The sequence below is a fragment of the Vigna umbellata genome, chromosome 1 (genome assembly GCF_029865625.1).
Source record: "Vigna umbellata cultivar VRB3 chromosome 1, Vumbellata_1.0, whole genome shotgun sequence".
Lineage (NCBI taxonomy): Eukaryota > Viridiplantae > Streptophyta > Magnoliopsida > Fabales > Fabaceae > Vigna > Vigna umbellata.
Window position 1 is genome coordinate 93273264 of NC_142165.1, and position 23943 is coordinate 93297206.

Below are 23943 nucleotides of genomic sequence, written 5' to 3' on the forward strand. Positions count from 1 at the left end.
CTCAGCAATGCTATACATGACACTATATTCTTTCTCTTGCAGAGAAATAACTTACCTGCTGTTCGTCAATACTTAGAGACATTTGCAATTAACATTTACTTGAAGTTTCCATATCTTGTAAGACTTTCATTTTCCGGTCTATTGTCTTGTCATTTCTTCTTTGTATCATGTATGTATTCATTTGCAATTAGTTTAGTTATTGGAATAAAAATAGGAGTCATGCCCAGGAGAGAAATCCTTCTAAAAGTGGGGTTAATCATCATAAAGGGTCTTAAGACAGATAATTTTCCTTTAAAGCTCTAGATGAAGAATATATGTTGTGAGTAGCAGATTATTAGGATTAAAAAATATTCTTAATATATCCATAGTAATTAGGAAGATGTATCTTCATAATCTTATTTATTTTAGCATACTTTTATTTCCTTTTTTAAAGGTTTTGGTTATGGCAAACAAAGATGATGAGAATTTAATTTGTGATTGATATAAAATATTTCTCTCTCTCCCTTTTCCATGTATATATAATATAAAATGAAAGATTTTCTGCTTTTGCTTGACCTGAGTTTCTTGCTTCTTCTTAACAACATATTTTCTGCTTGTATTCAATCACAAAAGCGCTTAGTTGTAAGATTGGCAAAACAGGTCCAATTTATGTGTTGAACTACCCAGCGCTCATATTTTGTGACTTGGGTTGGGTTTTAGAATCCATTAAGCTTCTTAACTTGTCCTGTCTGACCCATTTCCAATATATGTTGAAACCCATGGTTTGTGTTTTTTTAATTTTTTTTATAGCTAAAATTGAAAAATGTTAACTTTCTTACTATTTTATGATTTTGATTTAATTACTTCCAATTAAGTTTGTCTAGGAGTGCAAGTTTATTATTTCTTGTAATTGTTTGGTTGGTCAACTGGCTAACCCACCTTAAAATTGGATGGGGGGAATTGACCGACTTGCTTCCAGGTCAGGCAGGTTAATGTCAAGATGAACCAATCCCTTTTCGCTAATCCTACCTTGTAGTTTACACTTATGGTCAATTGTCATAAAAGTGTAAAAGAAATGAAATTTTAGTTGTATATATGAAATCAGTTTTTGTATTTATTTTTTGTTCATTTTGTGTGGCGATGAGAACAAGTGGCTACCCTTTCAGTTTCCCTGTGTTCAGATTAATTCATGAAGTGGACAGAACTGACTGCATTCTATGTTTTTTTTTTTTTTTTGTAAATCTGTTAAGTGAACCTTTCGGTGTGTAACTTAATCTGTTACCTATCTGTTGAAATTATATTTTCTTCCAATTTTCATGATGTCTAATTCCCAGGTTAAAAAGCGATTGGTCCCCATATTGCGGGACTATGACATGAGGCAGCAGGTAAATTTTATTTTGATCTCGTTTACTATGTTATAATTTGTTGTTGCTAGAGATATTATTTTGTAGAGAAATATTGAACCAAATATCATCTATTATTAGGTATTGCTTATGTACCTTATTATTGTATCGCTTCATTATTTTTGGAAGTTGGATTTTAAATTCAACTCAACCTTATAAAACTGACATGTATTGTGTGAGGTTTTCACCTACTGATGACATACTACAATTTGGTCATATCTCTAGATAATGCACAATTTGTAGCACCTCTCACACGGAAGGTAGAACATCTTGAATGTGAGACTATATATTTGTGGATGGATCGATAATGAGTGAAATGATTAGTCTTACAAATCTTGTTAGGCTGAACTTTAATACCATCCTAGAAAGTATACTTTAAGGCTAAATCAATTTTAAAAAACTGACTCGGAAGAATAGGTTTCTACTTACATGAATATTCATGTGTACAAATCACGCAATTATGGGCAATGCTCTCTACTTACTGAACTGTTCAAATTTTTCTTGTACAAACAAACAGTAATGCCTTAATTGATGCCTAAGCTTCAGTAATGTCTGAATAGATGGATAGACTCCATTAATGTGTCAATCAATGCATTAACTCTTCAGTGTCATTTGTGTGTTTCCTGTTAAATTTTCCTGGCAAAATTTTAATCACAATTAGTGAGACTTGGTGCCAAAGTAACATTGTCCTGTGACCTCATGTGACTGAGTTCAAATGTTAGAAATAGTCCTTCCACTTGCAGGGTAAGGCTGCACTAACCTGGCCTGTACTACTTGTCGGCCTCTTGCACTGGACTGCACTTATGTAATTACTGATCATTTTAAGTATTTTCAAAAAAATAGTTAAGCAAATCACCTACCCGTAGCCAAAGGCACAGTATTAATCGTTGTATGCTAACCCCTTCTCATTTTCAACATAAACTATTTTCAGTTTATCACATCTTTTCCCTATTCTCTCTTGGTCTGAAACCATGTTTATTAATGCACACAGGATAATATTTATCCCATGATACCACGTTAAAATGATAGAGAGAAAAAATAATCAGAACAAGAGAAAGATAAGAGAAAACTGAATTTTTTTATATCTGAAAAGCTATTTACTGCGGACTACAATATGCTCTTATATAGAGCATAATAAATTGTAGATGTTATAGTGACAACTGTACAGTACTAACTACACAATAGCGGAAAGCTAAATACACTTTAGCTACTTATAGTTATTGAAACCTGACACTGCTTTATACTTATTGAAGTGTTGTAATTTTATTCTTAAATATGCAGGCACTATCTTCATATGTATTCATAGCAGCTAATGTCATTCTCAATTCATCGAAAGATGTTCAATCTAGTCATTTGGATGAATTATTTCCACCTCTTGTTCCATTGCTAACATCACATCATCACAGCTTACGTGGTTTTGCACAGGTTATTATTTACATATTATGGTGTTGATCTCTTTCTTATACACACATATGACTAATATAAATGGGTCATAATATCAGTGATTGTTGTTGCAGTTACTCGTATATCAAATTCTTCATAAATTGTTTCCATTTTTGAATTATGAACCTTCTGGCATGGTACCTTTAGAGAAGAGGTGCTTTGCAGATTTGAAGAGATACCTTGCAGGAAATTCTGATTGTGCACGGTATTATTTTTACTTTTTTCCCCTGTTATAGGTGTTTATTTTTCTTTGGTGTGTATATAGATTTCGAATATTATAACATCTGTAAAACAGTCAGAGTGTTAAGTTATTTTTACAGTGCTCCTCAAGTATATTATGTTTTATCCTTAATTTTGCAGTGCTAGTATAGTATGAGATCAAATTACTACTACAAAATTGATTTTTGATATCTTGGATTTTAAATTATAAAATCATGTCAGTATCATTTCCAGCAGTTTATATTTTCTTTTCCTTCTAATGTAAACCAGGAAGTCTCTATATTTTGCGTTGGATTTCTCACAGCATTGAGAGAATATCTAACTGTAAAAAGTTTTTTGCTACTTTCTAACAGACTAAAATCATTTCTTTGCACTGCTTTCTGTTGGACTAAACTCGTTAATTTACATAATTTTTCAGCTTACGAACATCAATGGAAGGATATCTTGATGCTTATGACCCGAATAGCTCTGTCACACCTGCTGGAATTTTCATTAACCGAGTTGAGGTGAGGGTTGCTGTTGGTGATTAACATGTATTTGGACATTTATACAAATGGTACCCTTGAACAAGCCTTGACACACTCTCACAAACAATGAACAATAGATAATGGCTGAATAAGTCTCCTTTTATTGAAAGAAATAACTGAATCAAAGAAAACAAACAATAACTGGGAGCATAACCTCCTTCAGTCATTTGAGAGCATAATCTCTCTTACAAAACTCACAAATCAAAAGCATGCCCTAAATCATAGCATCAGGGCTTTATTTATAATTATTATTTTCCTAGGATATACTTCTAATTACTGTAATTAACTTATACTAAATAATACCCTAAGATACTGCTCTAATTACCGTAATTAACAATATTTCCTAGAATACTGTTCTAATTACCGTAATTAACAATATTTTCCTAGGATACTGCTATAATTACTATAATTAACAATATTTTCCTAGGATATGACTGAGGAGGGGAACGAGGAGTTTGTGGAAGTGGATATTCCACTCTCGCCTTTTCTGAAAAAGAAAATGGATACAGTTCCTATAGTTTGTTATTTCCATGCACTGCAACCAACACCCATACACTTTCAGTTCATAAATGAGATATGGTGAATCACATTTGCATAAATTACATTTCTGTGAATATTATTTATGGTGAAAATAATACCTATAATAGTTTGCAGTTACCCTTCCAAAATATAATTACCCCATGTGCATTGCTCATTTTCAAGATGAGAAGTTAGATCATGTGTCAAGCTTCTTTCATATGTAGCCTACCCGGAGGCCCATCATCGACTTGGGAACATTTTCCGATTACTCATTTGACTAACAAAACTGACACTAATGTCTCTAGATAAAATATTCTTTCTAGTAAGAATAATGTATTTCAATGTGTGTGGTCAATATGAATTAGCTTATGTTTCTGAGTTTATGATAGATTTTTTTATTCTCTCTCTCTTTTTTGGTGTGAGAAGGAGGATGATTTTGAATGTGTTCCAACATCTCTCATGGAGCAGGTGCTCAAATTTTTAAATGTAAGTGCTTTTTTGCCATACTTGTCTAAAAGAGAGGTCATAGTTTTTGTTTCATCCTATACGTATCCTCTGTTGTTATAGGATGCTAGAGAAGACCTACGATGTTCAATGGCAAAGGATGTGGTTACGATCAGGAATGAGACTCTGAATTTCAGTGGGTATACGAATAGCACAGAAAATTTATCTGGTTTCATTGAAGGAACCATTCCTGTAGACATTTCTTCAGATTTCCAGAAAAAGGTTACTTTTGCCAAACATGACAAGGGGGTCCTTTATGGAAATGATGAAACCTTCAAAAAAATGTCTGGTATGTTTGAATTTTTTCTGTAAATTATAAGGGAATGGAAAGGAACTGATGATCTAACTCCTTGTTTTTGATGGATTATTATGATTTTGTATTGTGTTGTCTGAATTCCACATGTTTTTATGTGATTTGTAGTTTTGTATTTACCATTATTTAATTTCAAGATTGCCATGGCAGAGATAGAAAGGGATGATCTCCTTCTCGACCAATTGTTGCAATCAAGAAGATCATCTCTAGAGCAACAAAAAGCTAGTCGACAGAATTTTATTCTTGTTGCATCTTTTCTGGACCGCATACCCAATCTTGCTGGTTTGGCTCGAACATGTGAAGTAAGTTACTTGTTCTGCTGCTGTCTTATCGACACTTTTTTTTTCATTTTCTATTTTTGGATAAAAATGCTGTATTTTCTGTAATCCTTTTTTTTGTATAAAGCAGGTATTTAGAGCATCAGGGCTAGCCATTTCTGATTCCAAAGTGATGAATGACAAACAATTCCAACTGATCAGGTTTTGATGATCATAGATTTTTTTGTGCTTTATAGTTGTAGCAAACATTGAATGGATGCTAATGACTTACAAAATCTCTAGATTATGTTAGTTCATCATGGATGTGATTGCAGCATAAACACTTGATGGAACCATGTCAACCTATTTGGGTTGTCTAAGTGATCTTCATCATCTTAATAAACTTCTGCCTTCTGCTATGACCACTGCCAAGGAATTGTAGAGTACTCAGACGGTTTTCATGTTACTGGCTTTGTATGGCTTACTTGCAGAATTCTAAGTTTAGGAACAAAATTTAGTATCTCCTTCTGCCCCCACTATAATTGTTGTTTGGTCCTCTTTGCTTTCACATTCATGATTTCAATGATCATCTGTTTATTTGGGTCATCCAAGTGATCATCATGATTAATGAACAGAGTACTCAGACCTTTTGCATGCTATTAGCATTGCATGGCTTTCCTGTAGAGTACTATCAAGTTCAGGAACAGAATTGAGAATCTCTTTTTGGCCCCACTATGACTGATTTTTAAGATTCAGATACATGAGCAACTTTGTCTGGAAAAGTAGCAATTTTCTTGGGTCTGGCCAACTTTGGCCCCACTACTTCCTTCTCATATGTTCTGATCTCCTCCTCTTCCATGAGGGATTGCCATTGCGGAAGTTTCAATGACTTTAGTTTGATTGTCTTCTTTTGTAAGGTTAAGCACACATAGTTGTCTAGTAATCAAATCATCAGCTAGAGTTTGGTTACAAACATGATCAAAATCTGAATGTAGGCTTCCCATAATCAAGACCATATAATTACTATCACTAGGAATTTACCACTAGGAATCTTTTAATGAGTCTACCTCTGGGAATCTTTTAACTTCTACAGCCTTTGCCTTTGCCTTTGCCATATGTGAGACCATATCATGGTTGGTCTGTTTGAGAGAAGTTATTGAGTTACATCAAAGGGATGTTGGATATCATTAATGAAATTTTCTTTTGCATTCTTCCAACATGAGAAACATTTTCTGAAGGATATGCGCATCTGTAAAACATCTGGCTCAATTGACTGCCCTAAAACAATACATAGTTGGAAATCTTTTGCCACTTGGATCTGTTTGCCTTAGGAATATAGTTGAGTTCAATTTCTCAGTGGTCACAGTATAGTTGGCCAAGGAACCATAATCCTATATAAGTAGACCAAGACAAGGAATTCTTCCAATTGAATCTTGTACTTTTAATGGTCGGAGCAACTGAAAAGAAATTACCAAAGCATACTGAAGCCATCTTCGAGAGGAAGAATAGTGACCAAACCTTAGAAGACAAGAGAAACCCTAAAATTGTGAGAGAAAGCATGTATCCCAACAGAAAGGTATGACAGAACAATGAAATGAGGTGAGAAACAGAGATAGAAGAGGCTAGTGAGTTAGATGTAGTAGTCCTCAAATGGTCCCAACAGCGAGAAGGCAATGCGTGAAGGACATGTGCCACAAACTGGATGCATGTAGATCAATGCTTGGATGATCAATTGGTTGCACGACCACTGGGTTGGATGACCCTCCTTGAGGCGTACATAACTCTAACTTCTTTTTAACAAAATGACGACAAAGAATAGTGGTGACGACAATGGACCATGGTTGAGAGCAACAATGATAAGAACAAATGTTGCCAGAGACAATGAAGAGGACAACATGTATCTTACCAAATTTAGCAAATAAGATGGATAAAGCACAATGTAATCAACCTACACTATTGTGCTTTTAATTGATGTGTATATGTGTGTGTGTGTCTGTGTAGGATAGGAAAAGAGGCAAGACACTTATCTGAAACCCTAATCCTAAAGTTGGGTACACAAGAAAAAATAATTCAATAACATTACATTTCAACATCTTTATGCACTTGCACCTATCCCATTTAATTTTTGTTCTCAAGCAAAGTCTGCATCCCTTCTCAACCCATCTCCAACCTTGTGGGTTTATTATCATTATACTTGTTCTATATTGCCACCACCTAACACCAACAAGACTAAAAACTCTCCTTTGGCACTATCTCCTTCACCTCATCCTTCGGCCTCACCTCTTAAGATTGAAATTCCCATTGATCTTTGTTTAGTTATTTGTTCTACTTGTCGTCCTTCTCTTCATTATATTTCTTTGATAGTCATATTTCTCCTTCCTACTGTTCTTGTCTTAGTTCCTTGTCCTTTGTATCTATTCGTAAGAATGCATGTGAAACCTTTGCCTATCTATGATGGAAACAAGCTATGATAGGTGACATGTGTGCATTACAAATCAGTGAGACTTCGGACCCCATTCCTCTACCACTTCGAAAAGTGTGAAAAATAGTGTAGGAAGTAAGCAATAATTATGGAATTACTTTTCTTGATCTCAAAAAGAAAAAAACTATGTGTTGGTATTTAAAGGAAAAACAAACTCGTAATGAAAGGAAATAAATCTCCAAATATAAAGACTCTAAATCTGGAGCAAATCTACGAAATGAACTCCTAATCCCAATCCCTTAATTTATGGGTTTCTTATAAAGAACTGTATATTTATTATCGAATCAATCTATATTTTATAATGCCCTCCATTCCCACATTATGAAAGTCTGAGGTATTGAGTCCTTTTGTCAGCACATCAACCACCTGTTGCTTGGACAGAATGCATGACGTGCATACTAAACCTTTTTCTAATTTTTTCCTTACTGAAGTGTCTATCTATTTCTGAATGTTTTCTTTTATCATGCTGAATGGGATTCTGTGCAATGTCAATTGTTGACTTATTATCATAGTAGAGTTTCATGGGTCACTCCAAATTAATCTTTAGTTATATAAGATGATTTTTAACCATAGTAACTTACACACCCATGTGCCATGGACCTAATTCTGATTCAGCAGATGATTTTGCCACCACATCCAATTGTTGATAACTTGCATAATCTGCATCAGTGTAGGCTGCAAGAGTTAGTCACAACAAGTGTAGTAAGTAGAACTGTCAAAATGGGTCACAACCCGCAGGACAACCCGACCCACCACGGGTTTGAGCCGGGTTGGGTTTGAAAAAATTGTATTTTTTTTATGCGGGTCAGATTTCAACCCTGCATATTTAAACCCGGCTCATGCGGGTTGAACCCGTGGTGGGCCGGGTTGGCCCACTAACCCATCTACCTAATTTTATTTTATTAAATTTAATTTTAATTTTATAAGAAAATATTTATTATTTTGTTTTTGCTTGAAAAAATTATTTAAGTTCCTTATTTTTAAAATTAATTAAACACCTAATTTGTTTAGATTTGAATTATAGAAAGTTTGTAATTTTTTTTTATTTAAAAAAATTATAAGTGAGCCAATGAGCCAATCCGTTTACCCACCAACCCGTGATGGGTCGGGTTGGGTTCGGATTTTTCTGGCTCGCTAATAAATGAGTTGGGTTGGGTTGGCTCACTAAGTGACCAACCCGTGGTGGGCCGAGTCAGGTCGGGCCGGGTGACCCATTTTGACAGCTCTAGTAGTAAGTCAGTTCCTCAACTCTCCATGCAAGGAACATTGGAATGTAGTAACTAACATTGTTCGATATATCAAAGGAGATCCAAAAAATGGTCTTTTGTATTAAGACAAAGGACACTTGAGTTGTAGGGTGTTTTGATGCAAATGGGTGGATTCCCCCGTTGATAGTAGTTCCACCTCTGTTTGTTTTTTTAATATATATTTTTTGGAGTAACAACTGCTCTTTGAAAGGGAAGAAGTAAAAATTTGTAGCCAAGTCTAGTGATCGAGCTATGGCTATAGCTAGTTAGGAGCTCACATGGCTCAAATAGTTGCTTGAGGAACTAGAGTTTGGGGAGTTTACACAGTTATCACTTATATGTGATAATTAGGTAGTCATGCACATTGTATGAAATCCAGTATTCCAAGAAACGGCAAAGCATGTTGAGGTTGATTGTTTCTTTGCAAGAGAGAAAGTGATATTTGGAGAAACATTTGCTAGCTTTGTCAATTTCCACGATCAACTAGCATATGTATCCACCAAGTCACCATGGGATCTCAGATTAACTACGTATGTAACAAGCTTTGTGCATATAATCTATATGTTCCAGAGACATGTTAAAAAATCTCATGGATACCTAAGAATTCTATAGATATAGTAATTGATGATATTGGGATTAATTAAACTATTTTGTAATTGTGTTCTCTCGACTTGAAACTGAACAAATTTGATAAGGTCTATATATCATATTACAAAATGTTAGATCAACTCTGGATAAATAATATCTTTTTATATCTTGAAGAACCTTATCAAGTAGAGATAAAACCAAATTATAGTATATGTAAGATTGTATTAGGCTTCAATTCCACTTTCTTAAGAGTATCAAAATATTGTAATATTTCATAGAATTTGTGCTTGGCACTTAACCTAACCTCGTAAAATCAGAAGCAACCTAATGATTGCTTAGAGAGGGCCTTACTAATGCAAATTCAAATGGGCAAATGCACACTCAAATTTAAATTTAAATTTGAAAGTAATAAAAATGTAAGTGTAAGTGAAAAATCAAGTTCAGAGTGTGTATGTGTCATGTTATAGAGCAATTTAATTCATTGCTCTCATTTTCTCAATCTTTCCAAAATTTGTTTGTTCTTTGCAGTGTGACAGCTGAAAAGTGGGTTCCTATAATAGAAGTCCCAGTAGATAGCATAAAGGTTTACTTGCAGAAAAAAAAGAGGGAAGGATTTTCCATCTTAGGTTTGGAACAAACTGCAAACAGTGTACCCCTTGATCAGTATATCTTTCCAAAAAAAATGGTAAGTATTCCGAACTTCAAGTTCTTTAACTATTTTTTGTATGATTGGAGATATCGCATCAGCAGGAGTATATACACTGCTGTTTGGACTTATCTTCCTTGAGATACTGTTTACTTTTACCATGTACAATAGTGCATTTTCATCAAAATGTCCAAATTTGTAGTTATTGAGTTTTACCTTCTAATTGAGAGCCAATGAAGCACACGATCATGGTTAAACAAATTAACCGGTCTGCATTTGCATTTTCTGCTTGTGTTGAATTGCATTCTGAATTGGTTTTTGGTGCATGCAAATTTCTCTTTCTGCATGAAACTTTATGAATTAACTTTATTAGATCTTTTGTATTACATTTTAAAGATAAATTGCTCTTCTAATGATGTTATCAGGACAAAACCTTTTTGGGGATAATATCTGTCGATAATCCATTGAAATATTCTGATTCTTACTGTAATAAATTTTGTTTATAGGCATGGTGATAGGATATAATGTGTATGATAGGTGGAAATAGATTACAAAATTAGTTGTTAGTTGGGTTGTTAGTGGGGGGGTCTTTGTAGGAGGGGAATGTTTTTGGATGTTTAGAGAATTGTTGACAGGATCATTACCATCCTGGGTGAAGGGAACTTTGTCCTTTGGAGGCATTCTTTCTATTATGAGTGCCTAGAATCAATAATACCATATCTTTCCAGTGAGCTTTGGTGTTTTATAATAGTTTTCTTGGGTTCCTCTACCTAGGAACCTAACAACTTGGTCCGACTTGCCGGATCAAGAAATGGTGGAAGCATGGAAGGAAGAGTCAATACTTTGGAGGGGTCGATTAGCGAACAGAAAAGGGTGATACCAGAATGGAGAAGAAATATCTAAGAAATAAAAGAAATGTGACATAAATCCAAAAATCACAGAAAGGGCTCAGAAGTGCTGAGAAAGATAGTCTGCAATACATCAAGAAAGTCAAGAAACCCTCAGGTGGAGGATAAAATTCAATCAATTGAGAGAAGAAAGGAGAAGAGGATGCCATTGACAATAATGGAACTAGGAAGGGTGAGGAAGAACCCGTTTTTCCATGGGTGGAAGGTGAAGAGTTGTCCACATATGAAGGGACTGAGACCCAAGGTCAAACAACAAGGGCAACTAATGCTTCTGAAGTTCAGAGCGCCCAAGAATCAATAAAAGTACACCCAAACAGTGAAGAAAATGTAGTCGAGGGATTCAAGACCTGGCACCAATAATCCAAGAACCTCTCTTGGGAAGATCTGGCAATAACTTTACTAAAGATAGCTGAAGGGAACAGGAGAAGCAGGCTATGTGAGAGTTTGGCAGCAGTAATACAGATTGGGAGTGTGGATTTTACGTGAGAGTTTGATATAGATGGAATTAACACTGAGAGTTTGGCAGCAGTAACATGATCTGGAAAACATTGTTGACGTTCACAATGAAAACTCTAACTAACATTAGGCAAGTAGTAACACTAGCTTAGGTCGATAAAAACAATTAAGTTTGACAATATCAATTGAAAATAAACAAATGAATTTTGTTTGAATGAAACCCCTTCCAATCCAAAAAGTGATGTTGAGCTAACAATGCTCCGACATTGACCAAGTTGACAACATCTCAATCTCAGTTGAGTTGATAATGTTTTAACCAAAATTGAACTGAGGATGCACCAATCTAGAAGGGAGTATGAAAGCTTTCAAATTCTTACTTTTTAGGTATGATTTTTATTTTTAAGTAATCAAATTACCCTAACATGTTTAAAGAATTTCTTTTCCTTTCAAAATTTCTTGCTCAAACAATATATTGTCTTAGAATATTTCAAATTCTCTATAAATATAATTACGCTCTAAAAATTCACCATTTAAACATTATTTAGGATTTATGAACTTCTAATGGATAAAGACCAGTTTAGAAGATCTGAAATTTGAGTGGAATAAACCTGAGACTACTGATATAATAAGTCACACTCATGTTGAAGTATACATACACTTCATGAAAGCTGGATAATGGGACACTTTCATTGTGCCGTTTGGAAATCAGCATGCAGATGTAGTGTTGAAAGGATGGAGTGGTGCTACTTTTAGATGTTGTTAAGTTGGGAATGAATCATATCCGCCTATCAATTTGAGAGTTAGAATCTTCGAGGATTGGCCTGAATAGAATATTTTTGGAATCCTGACCCATATCTTTAGAAATTAAAAGTATGTACAGTAGTTTAGGAATTTCCTTTTAGATCTTTTATTCTATTTAAAGAGAAATTGTGGAAATTGTAGAAGTTGTGGCATAATTGGTGTGAAGATTTCATAAATGTAGAGGTAGTTGAATGAAATTGTGACTTTCTGAGATAAACTAGTTGTGGAAAAAAAATTGGGTGGTGGCAAATGCCGCACTAAATATTAGAACGAATTTATATTGGCATAAAGTTCAAGATCAGTTATTGTCGTATTGAATCACAACAACTATCCTCTCTAGTAGTCTTAATATTGAATGAACGTGAAATAACTAGGGTAATCCTTTTTAGTTGTGCAAAGATGTACCCGTGGCATCAAATTACTCCATCAATATATATTTAATTGGTCCTCCCATACCACACTTTGCTTTCAAAATGACTCTTAATGATATCAAATTAGTAGTTGAAGGACAAAACTGATGGAATTATCACTGGATGACCAATGTGATGTTTCTTGTAACATCCCAAAATATAATATAAAACTATATAAGATCCATCACATAATCAATAAAACGAGAACAATCGACAAAGGCTGAAAAATAAAGTTATCTATCGTCATATTCATAACTATAAATTTAAAACTTTATTTACAACACCACTAATCAAAACTATATACAATACGACTAACTAATGCTACTAAACATTAGCAGCTCCTCCATGTAACGCCAGCTGCAGAGAAGTCTCATCATCCTCTGTTCACACCCACCGGATGATCATAGCAAAGAAAGAAGCACATGAAACAACAAAGACACAAGTGAAAGGGTAAGCTAGAGTAAACAGAAACATTCTAAAACAATTAATACATCAACATGAAGTACAATTTCAATACAAGGAATCACACATACTACACATTTAACTATCAATAGGCTTGACTCATCCAGATATAGTATGAATGTCAAACTAGGATAGCTTATTAACTTGTAATGGTAATACAGCTGGCCTACCCAAGCTACTGTACAAGGTTAGTTTGTAAATGTCTTTGACCAAGATAAAGCCGCTAGACTTGATCTCCTGCTACTCTCCACGACATAACCAACCACCTCTACTTGAGTTGGGGTTATTGAGAGTGTCAGGATAAACTCCCAGTACAGAGCTCTATATATTCATACAACAACAACACAGGGCACCACCATGTAAACCAATCCCCCCCCCCCCCCCCCCTCAAACTAGTGCAATGGCACCCAACAGGCACTATCAGCAAACTCCAACTCTTTTTAGACCACTTTGTACACATCTCTCACAACTTTGAAAAGTTCCTAGGACCTTCTAAACACTATGAAACTTTAGAAAACACATCTCTAACTCAAAATGACCAATCTCACTTACCTAAGCTACCCAAACTCAATTCCACCTTTTCTAACTTCCATATCAGCAAACCAACATCATGTACAAGTCATAATACACCAAATAACTCGCTCCAACATCCCAGTTTACTCCCAAACTTTCTGTTTCAAAATCTCACCATACAAAACCTCATTTTTGACCAAAAACACCTAATCACTCTCTCCAACATGCCCATAAACAGTTCTACACCAGATTTTCTTCTTTTGGCAGTCTAGACAAGTCATAATAACATGCCCATAAACAGTTCTACACCAGATTTTCTTCTTTTGGCAGTCTAGACAAGTCATAATAGGTCTCCTAATCATTTCCCAACTTTCCAAAACATTCCCCACCTCTTACCTTAAATTCTCACTACTCAAAACACCCTTTTTAACTCAAAAACAACTCAACTTCAACAATGGACTACCCCCTTTCTGCACATCATTTTTTACCCATATAACATCATTTTTTCAGCAATGGACTACCCCCTTTCTGCACTTCAACAGTCCTACAATAGTTGTTCTCTCACACTAACCCCTGTTTCCCAAATTCATCTATTAAAACCTCCTTTTTAGGCATAAAAACTCAAGTAAAAAACCCTCCCTCAATACCATAACAGATTGGACAACATTTAACATCTAACAACAACATTCCAAACTAGATTCAGTTCCAAATTAAACTAGCAAATCATACAAACATCATCCAATCAAGAATCAATATTCCAAAGCACTTCAAATTCATAAATACCACTTTCACAAAACAATTCAACCACATGCATTTATTTCATAAACCGTTGTTTTTGAATTTTTGTTTCTGGTGGGTGAGAAGCTTATTGCGGCTACATGGTTACTGTTTACTCAAATTTTACTTAGCGGGGTGAGGGGAAAAAAATATTTCCGTGCTAACTGATTGGCTATTTTTCTCTATCAATCTCTGACATTTTCCTATATTTAGGACACGTGTTATGCCTCATTTCTAATATTCTCATGTGCACTTTTGAATATATTATTTGTTTGTTTTCTTAGGTCCTGGTTCTCGGCCGAGAGAAAGAAGGTATACCTGTGGATGTAATTCATATTTTGGATGCTTGCATCGAAATTCCGCAATTTGGAGTTGTTAGATCTCTCAATGTTCATGTCAGTGGTGCAATTGCTCTCTGGGAGTATACTCGACAGCAGAGATCTCAATAGCCCGTGACTGGGAGACTAATTTTGCAAGCCAATAACGTTGTACTACACTTGTAAAATAAGTTAAACTATAGGAATTTCCTTTTGTTGTAAACTAGTTTGTTTTGGTTTTGTTACTCTACAAACGTGCAAGAGTTATATATAGGAGGTTTTTCAAGGTTAGGGTTTTGCTCTTTAAATTATTTACTTGAAGAGTGGTCAAGCGCCACAAAGGGGACTACCAACGCAAGTGGTTATAGTACGAGGTTTATATTTCCAATAACTTTGAGGCTTTTTGTTAATCCTTTAGCTTTTGTAAAGTATTTCACATATGTGAGCATAGAATAAAAGTTGAGGGATATAAATAGATTTTTATCAATGACTATATAATCTGGATATTTTCATTTGGTTTAAAACCACCGAAAAGAGAGAAAAGTCTGGATGAAAGAGTTGAATCCACTGTTCTTACTTTCTGTGCTCATACCTGAAAAGAATGTGGAAAGTCTGATTTAAATGTGACACAATAATGATACTAATTTTTATGATAATTTTCAAAGGCTTTCTCCTAATCAATTATGTTGCAACATAACTTTTATCTAAATAAGTTTCCTTTTCACTTATTTTTAACCTTTTTTTTCTCTTATTTCTTTCCTTTACAACAAATGAAGTTAAATGAGTCTCAGAAGTCCTTTTTCCTATTTATTGATCTGAATGTCTCGATGTATATTCTCCACCTTAAAAACTTTTACAGGCATACGTGGAAAAGTCGATTAGTTATATCATTTTGCTTTCATTCGTCGCCAGTCGTCAACAATTTTCTATTATTGGTATTGTTTACATAAGAGATAGTTTTCCATTATAGCATATATTTTTACAAAAAGAGAGAGAAATGTATTAGTAAATCTGAGAAATAATATTATTTCATCGTTACTGTTTGCATTTACGCTATTTTTTTTTAAAATTCATTTCCCCATAGGCATTAAAATAAAAAAGGTTAGTCAATGGAGTATTAATGTTTTTTTATCAATAAATATTAGTTGTTAATATTTTGTTCAAAATCATTTTTTATCTTTCATTCTAAACTCATCTTATAATCCAAATGTTAATCATCTTTCATTCTAAATTCGTCAAGCTAACCTTATAAACCAAATGTTAAAAGAGAGAGTTGAACTCGTTTTCACCTTCTTTTCCAACTTATAAGTCTTTCAATGAAGTATTAATGATATTCTATTTGAGATTAGCCATGTTATTAGAACGTTGCCTGGAAAGAGTGGGGCACTGCCTACGTGAAGATAATAGAGAATATATCTAAATTGAATATTTGAAAATCGTTGCACACCATAATCGAAAGATCAGTAATTGCAATCCTTGAAAAGAAATTGCATGTGTACAACAAAAATGTTCTAGGAAAAAAATATATAAGAGAACAAATATGAAATAAGACCAGTGATGTACAGTAACCTTAAGACGCATACGCATTAGCAGCAATAAGTGAGGACCATTTCAGTGATGTGTGATGGTAGATAAGAAGTTTAATCCAATCAAACGATATCAATTCTTATTTGAATCGAGATTGGTGACATTATACCTTGAGAGATGTGAACCACCAGGATAAAATTGACCCTGAAGCTAATCTAGTTGATAACACATTCCAAATGAAACTTCTCCCTTTCCATACCAGAGAATTAAACTGCATCATTCCATAGTATCAGGACCTGTAACAGCAGATCATTCTCATTCCATTTCCTGAAAAATCTGCACCCATATGTTTCTTCTTGTTCTCCTTTTTCTTGGCTTTTGAACATGACCTTAGGAACCTCGGAATCAGTAGTTTCCAAGTGCAGCTGCCAAAGCATGTTGGCTTTTTCATGTTGGAAGGGGTTATCTGCAAGACAAGGAAACGGCCCTGTAATGTAATGATAAATTCAGAAACATCGTTTACAAAAATGGGTAAAAAATCAAGCATAACTGGCACTTTATGTTAGCAAAATGATGAAGATGAAGTTTTGATGATGTCCAAATCAAGTCAAGAGAAATCAAGATTCAAGATGTTATGAAGTCTTGTATTGCTATGGAAAGCTTTTGTAATAATTGTAGTTTAGTGTCTAGGACTTAGATTTTTAGTGGTTTTGATTCCATGTAATTTTATATTATATAATTAATGTCCAGAGTCAAAATCGCACTGTATTAATCGATTAAAACAAGTATTAATCGATTAAAACAGAGGCTGGCCCTGAAAACCCAAGCGCCACTAGAATAATCGATTAAAGTGTATAATAATCGATTAGCTAATCGATTAATCTTGAGAATAATCGATTAACACTGACCGTTGGGGTTTTCAGATTTGAAAAACTAGCCGTTGTACTCATTTTAATCGATTAATACTTATGTTAATCGATTAAATGCGTTAGATGGCCCGTTTTCGATGAATGGAAGAGTATTTGGCTGAGCCTATAAGATGGCTCTCTGTTGATCTCAAAAATAACTCTTCCCTTGTGCTCTAGTACTCAGAAATCATTGAGACTTGTGTGTTCTTGTTCGGCTTGTGAAACTCGTGTCTGTGGAGCTGGTGAAGTGCTGCTACGGTGACAGAGGAAATAGCCGGTTCATCCTTGGTGTGTCTGAGGAGGTGTTCGGAAGAGGAAGTTCATCCTTCGTGAAGTATTCGGAGGAGGTGTTCATCCTTGGTGTGTCTAAGGAGGTGTTCGGAAGAGAATCATCCTTCGTGAAGTATTCGGAGGAGGTGGTCATCCTTTGTGAAGACTCAAAGGAGGTGTAGGTTCATCTCTTGTGGTATCAAGAGAGGTGGTTTCTAAACTTTTACAAATTGTGTTTCTTTGTGATTCTAATTTGTAATTGTTTTGTGTTAGTGAAAAAGGTTTATCTTGTTTGAGATAAGCGACTGGACGTAGGATTGGTAAGATCCGAACCAGGATAAAATCATCTGTGCAAATTTCTCTCTTTCCCTTACTCTGTCATTTATATTTAATCATTCGCCCAGTAAGAAAAATTAAGAGAAAAATATTAAAAAGGCATAATAAAAGAATATAACCAATTCACCCCCCCTCTTGGTTTGTTATCACGCTAATAATTCCGCTGCAGCGATTCTAACAATTGGCATCAGAGCTTGCTTTGATAGTCATTCAAATGGCAGGATCACATCAAACCTTTGCAGAGGGTGCATCAATCAATAGACCCCCACTATTCACAGGTGAGAACTATGCATTCTGGAAGGTAAGAATGCAAATATTTATTGAATCTATTGATTGTGAAATTTGGGATGTTATTGCGTCTGGTTCTTCTGTTCCTACTAACAATATACAGGAACCAAAGCCCCGTGGTCAATGGACCATTGAAGAAAAGAAAAGATGTCAGAATGACGTAAAAGCTCGGAATATCATTGCATCAGCATTGACTGTTGATGAGTTCTACAGGGTTTCTGTCTGCAAAACTGCTCAAGAAATGTGGGATGTGCTCAGAGTGACACATGAAGGAACAGATGACGTAAAGAGGGCAAGAAAGAACTCCCTAATTCAAGAGTATGAAATGTTCCGGATGAAGCAAGGAGAAACAATTTCCGACGTTCAAAAACGCTTCACCAACATTGTCAATCATCTCATTGGACTAGGTAAGTCATTTGATACTGATGAATTAAACATTAAAATCTTGAAGTCTTTAGACAGGTCGTGGCAACCTAAGGTGACTGCAATCTCGGAGTCACAAAACCTCAACACCATGACTATGGCGGCATTATTTGGAAAGTTGAGAGAGCATGAACTTGACCTCGGAAGACTAGATGAAGAAGAAGCAAAAGCAAAAACTAAGAAAAAGAGTCTAGCCTTGAAATCTGAGGTGGAAAGGAGCAAGAGCAAAATGGAAGATGAAGATTCAGAAGATGAAGAAAATTTGAGACTCATGATAAAAAGGCTCAACAGGTTCATGAAATCAAAAGACAAAGGAAGATTAAAATTCGAAAAGAAAGAAAATCAAGGATCTTCCTCACACTATAAATGTTATGGTTGCGGAGAAATGGGGCACTTAAAAGCAGACTGCCCAAATCAAAAGAAGAATGAAGAAATAAAGGAAAAGAAAAACTTCAAGAAAAAGAAAGCCTACATCGCATGGGACGATGACAACGAAACAATTTCCGATTTGAGCGAATCTGATGAAGAAGCAAACATCTGTTTAGTGGTGAACGACGACGCTGGAAGCCAAGTAAGTACATCTAGCGATTCTGATAATTATAGTCAAATTAGTGAAGATGAATTGCATGAAACTTATGCTGCTTTAATAGTAGAATCTGAAAAATTAGATAAAGCTCATAAGAAATTGAAAAAGGATTTTAAAAATTTAAAATTAAATTTTGAAAATATTTGTGAAGAAAATAAAGATTTGAAAAATAAAGTTTTATTTTTTAAAAAGGGTAAATTTACTAGTAGTGGTGAATGTGCTTCTTGTGAAAATTTTAAGAAACTACTAGAACACACAACCTTAGGAGAATGTAGTAAAAATAACGAAAATAAGGTTGTTAAAAATAAGTATGTTCCTAAAATTAAAAATAAACATAATAATAGAACCCGTAGAACATGGGTAGAAAAAGGAACAACTTATAGGAACACAAACTTTGTATCATGCTTTTATTGTATGAAAAAGGGTCATACTTCAAATAAATGTAAAATTAAGCATTATGGTGTTCCAAGTGGTAGATATGTTTGGGTTGTAAAATGATTTCTTTTTTCTAAATCTAACCCAAAGGACCCATACAAGTAGTTGGGTACCTATTGTTTAATATTTAGAATTTCTTTAAAACAAAGAAAATTTTATTCCAAGGCCGATGAAACTATTTTTTTGGATATCTTCTAATATACAAAGCATATATAGTTTTCAATCGGAAAAATTTTTATGTGTGCATGTTGTCTTTGATGAAATTGTAGACCTTGAGGCAAAACCTCTTGAGTCAGTTGAATTACATGCAGGCAATGATGAAAATTTGTAGAAGACAACAAATGAAGCAAAGAATGATGACAATCCTCAAAATGAAGATCTAAACAAAATGTGGAAACAACCTAGAGGATTATCATTACGAAGTTGGAGGCATATCTACAGGGGTAAACATTAGAAGAGATCTAGGAATTTTTTAGAAATATCTTAGGATTGTTTTTTTAAAAAAAAAAAAAAAAAAAAAAAATTCCTATCTTATATAATTCAATATATGATTAAACAATGTTTTATAAGTTCTTTATCCTAAAAATATTTGCTTTATATATCCTTTTGTGCATGTTTGAATAAATCTTTAAATTTAAAATATTTTTAGCTCATATGCATACTTGCTTTTATTAAGGGGAGTATTATCTTAGGAGGAGAACATCAAACACAACTTTTTAATTATGATCAAAAAGGGGGAGAAAATGTTTAAAGCTTATTTGCCTATTTGTGCTATTTGTGCTTATTTACTAATGCACTTTTTCTTCCGTAAGTTGTGTTTTATCCAGATTATTACTAAAAGCTTTAAATCAAAGGAGTTTTTGATCATCATCAAAAAGGGGGAGAATGTTAGCAAAATGATGAAGATGAAGTTTTGATGATGTCCAAATCAAGTCAAGAGAAATCAAGATTCAAGATGTTATGAAGTCTTGTATTGCTATGGAAAGCTTTTGTAATAATTGTAGTTTAGTGTCTAGGACTTAGATTTTTAGTGGTTTTGATTCCATGTAATTTTATATTATATAATTAATGTCCAGAGTCAAAATCGCACTGTATTAATCGATTAAAACAAGTATTAATCGATTAAAACAGAGGCTGGCCCTGAAAACCCAAGCGCCACTAGAATAATCGATTAAAGTGTATAATAATCGATTAGCTAATCGATTAATCTTGAGAATAATCGATTAACACTGACCGTTGGGGTTTTCAGATTTGAAAAACTAGCCGTTGTACTCATTTTAATCGATTAATACTTATGTTAATCGATTAAATGCGTTAGATGGCCCGTTTTCGATGAATGGAAGAGTATTTGGCTGAGCCTATAAGATGGCTCTCTGTTGATCTCAAAAATAACTCTTCCCTTGTGCTCTAGTACTCAGAAATCATTGAGACTTGTGTGTTCTTGTTCGGCTTGTGAAACTCGTGTCTGTGGAGCTGGTGAAGTGCTGCTACGGTGACAGAGGAAATAGCCGGTTCATCCTTGGTGTGTCTGAGGAGGTGTTCGGAAGAGGAAGTTCATCCTTCGTGAAGTATTCGGAGGAGGTGTTCATCCTTGGTGTGTCTAAGGAGGTGTTCGGAAGAGAATCATCCTTCGTGAAGTATTCGGAGGAGGTGGTCATCCTTTGTGAAGACTCAAAGGAGGTGTAGGTTCATCTCTTGTGGTATCAAGAGAGGTGGTTTCTAAACTTTTACAAATTGTGTTTCTTTGTGATTCTAATTTGTAATTGTTTTGTGTTAGTGAAAAAGGTTTATCTTGTTTGAGATAAGCGACTGGACGTAGGATTGGTAAGATCCGAACCAGGATAAAATCATCTGTGCAAATTTCTCTCTTTCCCTTACTCTGTCATTTATATTTAATCATTCGCCCAGTAAGAAAAATTAAGAGAAAAATATTAAAAAGGCATAATAAAAGAATATAACCAATTCACCCCCCTCTTGGTTTGTTATCACGCTAATAATTCCGCTGCAGCGATTCTAACACTTTATTTTCAATACATTTTCAAAATCACATTTTTCTGTTCTTTTATTTGAGTGTAACTTCTCCCTAAAATTTCAGACATATTAAGTACGAGTCTTTAAAAAAAATTGCACTATTTCTATTTCTCCAAAATTTAAATATTTCTAGAAGTTCTTTTATTAGTAATAATAATAGATAAAAAGTTATTCTAATGATAAATTTAACAAGAAAATTTTACAATTAAAAGTAATTTATTGCATTCAGACTTTGGTCAATATATTTTTTCCCATTTATCGGCATTACTAACAAATACTTAAAAAAAACATATTTAAATTTTAGATAAAAATAACAAAACAAAATGTTTATAAGAAATATACTTAATATTTTAAAAAATTTCCGTGATCGCAAAAATGTATTTTACCTTTATATACAATGTGTGTCTCAAACTGATTTTGTAGCTTTCTATTATTTTTCATTAATTAATAACTCATTGGTTTGTAGCTTTCAATTTTTTTAATCAATCAATAAAGCGTCTCAAAAATCTCTCATAAAGACGCTAATTAAAAGTTTAAAGAAGGAATTCAATTCGTTGAAAATTATATAAGAACACATTTTTGTAAATTTCTAACATCAAGTAAGTTATACAGTGTTTGGAGTCCATCATAATCCCTACTAATCTTTAATGACAGATATAAAAAAGAAGTTACTAGTTCCATCCCATAAATCTGAAAAGATGAATAATTTGACAAGGTTGGATCATAGAAAAACTCTGATATTAACTAATAATGTATGGTACGAAAGATAATTAAAAGAAAAATGGTATGCACCCTCTTCATAAATTTAAGATGATAATACAGAATGAATGTGTACCTGGGTTGGTGGTTGAAGATTGGTGTTTGTAACCCACTTGGAGAATGAAGGTGCTGATAATGCTCCTCTTGCAGATTCACGTAGCAGATGAGAATAGCTAAGCAACCTTGCTCTTCTTCCACATCCCATACTGATAGGGCCATGAATCTGATACTGATGTTGAATTGAAGATGATCTCTTCTTCCTAGGCTTCTCAACGTATACCCTCACTACAACCTTTTTGTCATTGCAGAAACTTACCTATAAATCATATCACATATCAAACTCATATATCACACACACCACAAAGCCACTCACACAACATCAACAACTCATTTACCTGTTTCGTTGGCATCTTACGATAATGGAGGATGCCAAGGCTTTATGACAATTTACATAACCATATATATATATGCATGATGCAGGCCTAGGACAAGGAGATGTTACTGATAGATACCAATGTTTATGTAGAATTTATAAGTATATGTGTTTCTTTGGGTGGAACGAAATTCCATTTGAGGAGATTATCAATTTATTTATCGTGATCTTCTATGATGGGGCCCAGTTATATGGTGCAGCGAACACATCAGCTTAAACCTGGGATTTTATATGGGCAGCTTGTTCTTTGCTTTGTTTTCCCTCAACAACATTCATTTGATTGTTACATTCACCCACCTCACACATCTGTTTAAATACTTATATGTACTATTCTTATTCTTTTTTTTTAAGGTATTTAGAAAATGTTCAAGTGACTAATTGAACTCCTAAATCATGAATAATATTGCAATAAATTAAATATATATATATGTTACCAGTTTATTTAAATGATATTTTTGGGTCCTTGGCATTGTAATTAATTGGACAGTTCATGCCACGGTAACTATGAAATTAATGCAAACTTAATTTTTAAAGATGCCCTACTGGGCCTCTTCAGTTTTTTAATGAAAAATTAAATATGACTATTTTTTGCATTGTATTCTAACTACACCCCATATATTTAAAAAGATAATCTGGCTCTGCGAGTATTTTATGGTGAGGGTCCTGGTCCCTCCTTCATTAATAATTCCAGAATTCTGGATTGTATCTCAAAATATATAATGATTTTTTTATTTTAAAAATAATTTTTCAAATATATATAAAAAAGAAGTTCTATATTGGTAATAAATTCAAATTTTTTTTTACTGGTACCTATTACAAAACGCACAAACATTGTTTTACTAGTAATTGTTAAGATATGTAAAAGGATATTAGACAATCAAATATTATGTTAGTTATAATTTAGATATTATTATAATTTGTGTAGATTTGTATACTTGTTATTCCTTTAATATATATGGTACTTTACTTTTTGGAATAACATATTAGAATTATTCTTTAAACCTTATTTTATATGGTATCAAGAGTCAAACACTTATATCCTCTACAATATAGGAATCAATGTTTCTTTTTTCATTGAATATTTTTGATGGTTTCTTCGGATAAAAATCAATCGGAAAAACATGATTTTGAGACTTCCGCTGCTACCCTTATGCACGAATCGCTCACCCTTGAACG

At 33.9% G+C, this 23943-nt stretch overlaps 2 protein-coding genes across 5 annotated transcripts in view; one reads left to right on the forward strand and one right to left on the reverse strand.

Annotated features, from left to right (window-relative positions):
* The window catches only part of LOC124824463 (tRNA/rRNA methyltransferase (SpoU) family protein), a 55580-nt gene extending 40334 nt beyond the window's left edge, over positions 1-15246 (forward strand). For 2 of the 3 annotated variants that reach the window (XM_088104807.1, XM_088104806.1), the window contains exons 25-35: positions 43-117; positions 1314-1364; positions 2664-2807; positions 2900-3030; positions 3463-3550; positions 4517-4576; positions 4658-4883; positions 5058-5209; positions 5316-5386; positions 10010-10166; positions 14739-15246. In XM_088104807.1, coding sequence (XP_087960933.1) covers positions 43-117; positions 1314-1364; positions 2664-2807; positions 2900-3030; positions 3463-3550; positions 4517-4576; positions 4658-4883; positions 5058-5209; positions 5316-5386; positions 10010-10166; positions 14739-14903 — 1320 coding nt within the window. In that variant the 3' untranslated portion in view covers positions 14904-15246. Of the gene's footprint in view, positions 1-42; positions 118-1313; positions 1365-2663; positions 2808-2884; positions 3031-3462; positions 3551-4516; positions 4577-4657; positions 4884-5057; positions 5210-5315; positions 5387-10009; positions 10167-14738 lie in introns of those variants that run through there. The other variant, XM_088104808.1, reaches the window with a different exon arrangement.
* A 1017-nt stretch (positions 15247-16263) lies between these two features.
* Positions 16264-22803, reverse strand: LOC124848083 (uncharacterized). 2 transcript variants are annotated; one of them, XM_088114938.1, is made up of 3 exons: positions 22730-22803; positions 22411-22650; positions 16264-16764 (listed from the first exon to the last, which is right to left on the reverse strand). In XM_088114938.1, exons 1-3 carry the CDS (start codon positions 22742-22744, stop codon positions 16588-16590), a joined length of 432 nt encoding a protein of 143 aa, XP_087971064.1. In that variant the 5' UTR covers positions 22745-22803; the 3' UTR covers positions 16264-16587. The 2 variants fall into 2 exon arrangements, with proteins under 2 accessions (XP_087971064.1, XP_047181654.1); XM_047325698.2 differs by having other exon boundaries at positions 16264-16785.
* Between the last annotated feature and the right edge of the window lie 1140 nt (positions 22804-23943).

Excerpts from the sequence above, each read along its gene's own strand:
- LOC124848083 (XM_047325698.2), bottom strand. Across the intron at positions 16,786-22,410 it reads ATCTTCAACCACCAACCCAG|GGCCGTTTCCTTGTCTTGCA; the intron begins GTACACATTCAT and ends ATTACATTACAG.